Source organism: Triticum aestivum, chromosome 1B (genome assembly GCF_018294505.1).
Source record: "Triticum aestivum cultivar Chinese Spring chromosome 1B, IWGSC CS RefSeq v2.1, whole genome shotgun sequence".
NCBI classification, from domain to species: Eukaryota; Viridiplantae; Streptophyta; class Magnoliopsida; order Poales; family Poaceae; genus Triticum; species Triticum aestivum.
The window spans coordinates 650,316,936-650,324,175 of record NC_057795.1 but is presented as its reverse complement, the minus strand read 5'-3'; the positions used below and the strand labels follow the sequence as shown (position 1 = coordinate 650,324,175).

Below are 7,240 nucleotides of genomic sequence, written 5' to 3'. Positions count from 1 at the left end.
CCCGGCATCGCTTTGTGAGGAGCTATCTCATATTATAAGGAATTTTTGATGGGGTGACGAGGATGATAGGAGGAAAACTCACTGGTTGGCTTGGGACAAACTGACTAGGCCTAAAGGTGAGGGAGGTATGGGTTTCCGCAATCTCAGATTATTTAACCAAGCTCTGCTAGCTAAGAAGGCTTGGAGATTGGTGGTTAACCTTGAGTCCTTATGCGCAAAGATGATGAAGACGAAATATTATCCCCATGGGCATATCCTTGACACTGTTTTTTCACAATCAACTTCGCTTCCTTGGCAAGGTATTATGCATGGTTTGGACCTGCTTAAATCGGGTGTTATTTGGCGAGTATGTGATGGATCTAATATTAATATTTGGAGAGATAATTGGCTACCAAGAATCTCTGGTCTTAAGGTTACTGCAAAGAAGAACAGGACCAGGATCAAATGGGTGTCTGACTTAATTTTGAGTGGACCGAGGAGATGGGATGATAATTTGGTTAGGCACTTATTTTATCCACATGATGCAGAGGAGATTTTAAGTCTATGTCTTCAGTCGTCAGGGGAAGCTGATTTTATAGCTTGGCATTTTGAGAAGAATGTTTAATTCTCGGTTAAAAGCGCGTACATGCTTGCGCTCAATCTAAAGGAACGTAAAGAAGATGAAGGGCAATACAGTGGCGCGGTGTTGGGGGAGAGGAAGGTTTGGGATATTATTTGGAAGGCCAATGTTCCTCAGAAGAGTCGCTACGAACAGCTTAGCCGTCCAGGTAAACAGAGTCATGCACCACCAAGCCACTCTTAGTACATGTTCTATTTGCGGAGTGGAAGATGAAAATACGTTTCATGCGCTAGTCAAGTGCCCTAAGCCATATGCATTGCGTATGGCAATGAGGGATATATGGGATCTTCCTGGGGAGGAGGTTTTTAAGCATTCGGGGTCTGGTTGGTCTCTTATTCTTTTGGACCAATTGAATGCTACTCTGCGTGACCAAATTATTTTGATTTTCTGGAGAGCCTGGCACTTGAGGAATGACTTGATATTTGGTACGGGGAAGGAACTTGTCTCGGCCTGTGCTAATTTTGAGGAGAATTATTGGTCGTTATTTGTCGCAAGTCAATCCTGCCCAGAGGTGGACTCGAAAAATAAAGGTAAAGGTCTGTTGTCTGGTTTAAAAATTGTTCCTAATCCTATGGAAACTCAGGTGTTATGGCAACCCCCTCCTTCGGAGTATATTAAGATCAATGTCGATGCAAGCTTTGTGGAGAGCATTAGCGCTGCAAGTGTGGGTGTGGTGGTCAGGGACTCTTTGGGGAAGGTCCTCGTCACTTCCTGGGATTACATTGGGCTTTGTAAAAGCGTGGAGGAGGCGTAACTACGAGCATGCATTGCGGGTCTATATATAGGTATTACCTTTCACAATCCTATAATTTTGGAGACTGACTTTGCGTTTGTTGTTGCGTCCCTTGCAAATAAAATAGGAGACAAGTCTTCAATGGCTGATTTGAAAAAGGAAGCAAGGAGTTTATCAAAGCTAATAAATAATTTTAAATACTCCAAGATTAATCGTTCGGCTAATGTTGTGGCCCATATGATTGCAAAGTTAGTTTCGATAATAGATCAGATGGTATCCTTGTTAACGATGTTCCGCCCTGCATGGTGAATTTTGTAATGAATGATTGTAATAACAATCTTGGTTAATCAATATATGTGGTGGTTTTCAAAAAAAAAGGAACTGCACTGCTAGCCCGATCAGTTTCACTAGCTTCTTTAATAATTTCTCATGCAAACACTTCCACCAAAAGATTTTTATTTTCGCCCGTAACTTGCACGACCATAGCTCCTCAAAAACTTTGGTACCATTAGCAGATCCGGGTTTGTTCATTTTGTTAATTTTGTTCCCAAACTGTGACTCCTACTCAAGATGATATGCAGATCTAACTGGGAAGAGTCCATTTTTATTAAACATCCAAGCCACGAAATCTTCCATGCCATGCTTGTTAAGAATTGAGATGAGGTTGGGATGCATCACACTTGTATTCATCCACAAGGGGTAATGATATATAGATTACATCAGTGAGAGAGGAGAAGAAGATACACACGCACTCTCTAACTGAATACAACAATCGATCCTAGATCGATGGGTAGTTGCGCTGCATGCGCCATGCAACGTCGACGGGATAAGGCACACTTGACCAGCTCAAGCCGATAGCGTAGGAGACCAATACAAGTAGTCTAACAGCCCCCCGCAGTCTCATCGTGGGAGGACCGAACGTTGAGACTGGACCTGAATTGTGTGAAAGTGGCAGTAGGCAGTCCTTTGGTGAAGATGTCTGCATACTGGGAGGAAGTAGGAACATGCAACACGCGCACTTCCCCCAACGAAACCTTGTCACGGACGAAATGAATGTCGATCTCGATGTGTTTCGTCCGTCGGTGCTGCACGGGGTTAGCCGACATATAAACTGCAGACACATTATCACAATAAACCACAGTAGACTTGGCGATGGGTTGATGAAGCTCCTCCAATAATTGTCGCAGCCAAGCCGTCTCAGCGACGACGTGGGCCACGGCCCGGTACTCCGCCTCAGCGCTAGACCTGGAAACAGTAAGTTGTCGCTTCGACGACCAAGATATCAAATTATCCCCGAGAAAAACGCAAAACCCAGAGGTAGAACGTCGAGTGTCGGGGCAGCCAGCCCAGTCTGCGTCGGAGTAGGCAAGAAGAGTGGTGGGCGATGATGGGTAGAGATGTAAGCCATAGTCTAGGGTGCCTTTGAGATAACGTATGATGCGCTTGACAAGGTTGTAGTGAGAGGAGCGAGGGGCGTGCATGAAAAGACAGGCCTGTTGAACAGCATAGGACAAATCGGGACGGGTGATCGTCATGTACTGCAAGGCACCGGTGAGGCTACGGTAGATAGTAGGGTTATCGAGAAGGTCACCGTCTGCAATGGAGAGTTTGGCGCCCGAATCGACAGGAGTTCGAACAGGATGACAGTCGGACATACCGGCTCGCTCGATGATGTCCAAGGCATACTGTTGCTGAGAGAGGTGGAGACCCGAAGACGAGCGGGAGACGGCAACGCCGAGGAAGTGAGAGAGAAGGCCAAGATCTGTCATGGAGAACTCGCGACAAAGGAGAGAAATAACATAGTCGAGAAACGCCGGAGATGATGCCGTGAGAATGATGTCATCAACGTATAGGAGGAGGTAGGCTGTGTAGGTAGTGGATTTGTAGATAAAAAGAGAAGTGTCGCATTTAGAGGCAATGAAGCCAATGGATGCGGCATAGGTGGCAAAGCGAGTGAACCAGGCACGGGGGGCTTGCTTAAGTCCATAAAGGGATTTCTTAAGAAGACAAACATGCGAGGGGGCGGTCGGATCTTCAAATCCGAGGGGCTGCTGACAATAAACTGTCTCGGCAAGGTTTCCGTGGAGAAAAGCGTTTTTAACGTCTAGCTGGTGAATGGGCCACGAGTGAGAGGTAGCGAGAGAGAGAATGACACGAATGGTGCTCGGCTTAACTACTGGAGAGAAGGTCTCGTCGTAGTCAATGCCTTCAGTTTGAGAAAAACCGCGAACGACCCATCGCGCCTTGTAGCGCGCTAGGGATCCGTCAGAGTTATACTTATGCCGAAAAACCCACTTCCCACTAATGATCGGAGCCGTGGAGGGTCGAGGGACAAGCGACCAGGTTTCGTTCTGAAGGAGGGCTCGGTACTCATCACCCATGGCACTAGCCCAGCGTGGGTCGGCCAGGGCTGCGCGGTAGGTGCGGGGAAGTGGTGAGGCACCCTGAAGGTCGGCGAGAAAGTTGAGTCGGCGAGAGGGTATGTGGAAACCTGTTTTGGCCCGGGTGCGCATGTTGTGAGGGTTAGCGGGAGGCGCGACGGCGACAGCACGGGGTGGAAGCGGTCGTGGGGTGGGGGGACTGCCGGACGAGGGAGAGGCAGGGCTGGTGGACGGCAAGCAGCTGGAAGAGCTAGGGTTAGGAGTGTTCGAGCGCGGGGGAGAGTCCGTAGATGTGGAGGCCGTAGGCGTGGAGGCCGGAGATGTGGACGGGTGTGAGCGCAGAGAAGAAGCTGCTGGGGCGGCGTTCGTGGGGGGTGAAGGGACTGCCGAGGCAGCGTTCTGGTCAGGTGAGACGGCTGTCGTGGGAGCGGTCGGACCGACACAGAATGGTGCCATGGCAAGGGCCGGCAGTGTGGTAGTCGACGTGGGTGCGGCTGGATGAGAGAAGTCGGTTAGCGAGGGGTCTTGGGGGGTGCGTGAGAAGGGAAAGACGAACTCATCGAAGGTGACATGTCGCGAGACGTAGACGCGACCTGTAGAGGGATCGAGGCAACGATACCCTTTGTGATCACGCGGGTAACCTATGAAGACACAAGCGACCGAGCGTGCGGCAAGTTTGTGAGGGGCGGTGACTTCCGTGTTAGGGTAGCACAGGCACCCAAAGACACGGAGGTGAGTGTACGTGGGTGGTGTTTGGTGAAGGGTCTCGTGAGGGGTGACGAGAGAGAGACGCTTCGTGGGGCGAAGGTTAAGGAGAATAGTGGCGGTGGTGAGTGCATCAGCCCAGTAGCGTGGTGGCATGGAGGCTTGGAGCAGAAGGGTGCGTATCACGTCATTGGTCGAGCGAATAGCACGTTCGGCTTTACCGTTCTGGGAAGATGTGTATGGGCAAGAAAAACGCATCACCGTACCGAAGGGAAGAAAGAAGTCGCGATTTTGTGCGCTATCAAACTCACGCCCGTTGTCGCATTGGAGAGTCCGTATGGTCTGCCCAAAATGGGTGCGAACATAAGAATGAAAGAAACGAAAAATGGCAGGAACATCAGACTTGAGTTTGAGAGGAAAAGTCCAGTGGTAGCATGAAAAATCATCAATAAGTAGGAGATAATACTTGCTGCCAGAGGCGCTAGACAAAGGAGCAGTCCAAACATCGCAATGTATAAGATCAAATGGTGCAGCAGTTCGACTAGTGGAGGAAGTAAAAGGGAGGCGGACATGCTTTCCAGTCTGACAAGCATCACACAAGCGCCCATCTGAAATAGGTTTATTACAATGTTCTAAAGTTTTATTTAAACGAAAAGTAGCATTGCCGGGGTGGCCCAAACGCCAGTGCCAAAGGTCGGTGAGGCGGGAGACGACGACGGCGAGGGCGGTGGGGGACGATGACGACGAGGTGGCCGGAGGGAAGATGTCATACAGTTCGCCGTCACTGTTGCATCGAAGAAGCTCCACCTTGGTTGGATAGTCCTTTACAGAGAGACCAAACAGATCAAATTCAACGGAGCAGTTATTATCAGTGGTTAAGCGACGAACGGAAAGCAAATTTTTAATGAGATTAGGGGCTCCTAGTACGTTGTTGAGGTATAGGGGTCGATTAGGGTTAGGAAGACAGGAGGAACCAACGTGACTTATAGGCATAGCACTACCGTTTCCGACAAAAACAGGGGGATAATTTGATAAAGCGGCGACGGAGGAAAGCATACCGGGATCAGCCGCTAGATGAGAGGAGGCGCCGGAGTCCGCAACCTAGCCACCGCTGGGCGACTGGATCGACTGGATCGACGGCGTTGGAGACGGCGGCCGCGGGCGGGTGGAAGTACGGCTGCGCCTGGTGCTGCTGCGCCTGGTACTGCTGCGGAAGATGTGGCGCCGGCAGGAACTGCTGATGAGGAGGAGGCGCCGCCGGCAGGTACTGCTGCAGTGGAGGGTAGCCCATCGGAGACGGCTGCTGGAGGTGGCCGCCGAAGGCGGCGTAGGCGTGCGGCGGCCGCGGACCAAGGATCCCGGGCGCCGGACGAGGTTGAGGTGGGAGTGCCATTGGGTAGGCGTAGACGTGCCCCGTCCACGGCGGTGCAGCCGCGGCCCCCTGATACCCGCCATTGTTGGTGTAGCGGCGGCGTTTGTTGTGTCCCTGGTTGGGTGAGGGAGAGGAGGCTTTGCCGCCGCCGAGACCAGCAGCGGGCGGCCGAGCCTGGCCGCCGGAGGCCCCAATCGAGGGCGCGGGCGACGGACCCCTCGGCTGGACAGCGAGGGCGGTGTGATGGGTGGAGCCGGCGAAGTTGTTGCCGATCTCGTCGTGCAGAAGCATGCCGACGGCAACGTCAAAAGGGATGGGAGCTGGGGACTTCTCTATAATTTTGGCAGTAGTCTGATGACGATCTTTGTTGATGCCGCGTAGAAGTTGGATGACCAACTCGTCATCATCCAGGATCTTGCCGGCGTCGCGCAGCTGGTCGGAGATGGACTTGAGGCGAGCGCAGAAGATGGAAACGGAGGAGTCCCCTTGACGAGTTTCAGAGAGCTCCGTCTGGAGCTGGAACCGTCGCGTCCGACGGTTGTTGACGAAGAGAGCCTCGACGGAGGCCCAGGTCTGGGCGGCGGTGGCTTCCCGGTCGAGCATGAAGGCGGCGAGCTCCGTCACCATCACGCCGAGGAACCACCGCTTCATGGCCTTGTTGACGATGTTCCAGCTCGCGTCGCCGGCGTGGTCGGCGAAGTCCGGCGCGATCCATGAGGCGACGTCATACTGATCGATGACGTCCAGCATCATCCCCCGCCAGACAGTGTAGTTGGCGCCGTTCATGGCGAGGCGGACGGGGAGATTGATGTGAGCGCCCTCGACGCGCATGGCGTGCACATACGCGGGCGTCGGATAGAAGGCCGGTGGCGGCGCCGTCTGGAGAGGGAGAGGCACGGAAGTGACACTCAGAGATGGGGTTTCGGGAGGGAGGTTGGTGGTTGGCAGGGGAGATGAAGTGGGAGGAGAGGGAGGAGAGGAGGTAGCCGGAGAGGAGGAGGCGGCGGCGGCGGCGGCGGCGGCGGCGGCAGCGGCGGCGGCGGCGTCGACCTCGGTGGCCATGGCGGAAGCGTGGGGTGGATCAAACTAATACCATGTTAAGAATTGAGATGAGGTTGGGATGCATCACACTTGTATTCATCCACAAGGGGTAATGATATATAGATTACATCAGTGAGAGAGGAGAAGAAGATACACACGCACTCTCCAACTGAATACAACAATCGATCCTAGATCGATGGGTAGTTGCGCTGCATGCGCCATGCAACGTCGACGGGATAAGGCACACTTGACCAGCTCAAGCCGATAGCGTAGGAGACCAATACAAGTAGTCTAACAATGCTGACTTAGCGGGATCGCTAGCATGTGTTGCACCTCAATAGGGCACAATATGGACCGCACCAGTTTCCACTGATTGGGTCAATGAGTTG

General features: G+C 52.5%; 1 protein-coding gene across 1 annotated transcript; it reads right to left on the bottom strand.

Moving 5' to 3' along the window:
• Nucleotides 1–4,868: 4,868 nt before the first annotated feature.
• On the bottom strand, nt 4,869–7,014 carry LOC123098619 (uncharacterized). The gene is made up of 2 exons (XM_044520660.1): nt 5,497–7,014; nt 4,869–5,260 (listed from the first exon to the last, which is right to left on the bottom strand). Exon 1 carries the CDS (start codon nt 6,870–6,872, stop codon nt 5,502–5,504), a length of 1,371 nt encoding a protein of 456 aa, XP_044376595.1. The 5' UTR covers nt 6,873–7,014; the 3' UTR covers nt 4,869–5,260; nt 5,497–5,501.
• Between the last annotated feature and the right edge of the window lie 226 nt (nt 7,015–7,240).

What these genes read in the sequence shown, in the direction of transcription:
- LOC123098619 (XM_044520660.1), bottom strand. Translation starts at nt 6,872, where the DNA reads ATGGCCACCGAGGTCGACGCCGCCGCCGCCGCTGCCGCCGCCGCCGCC.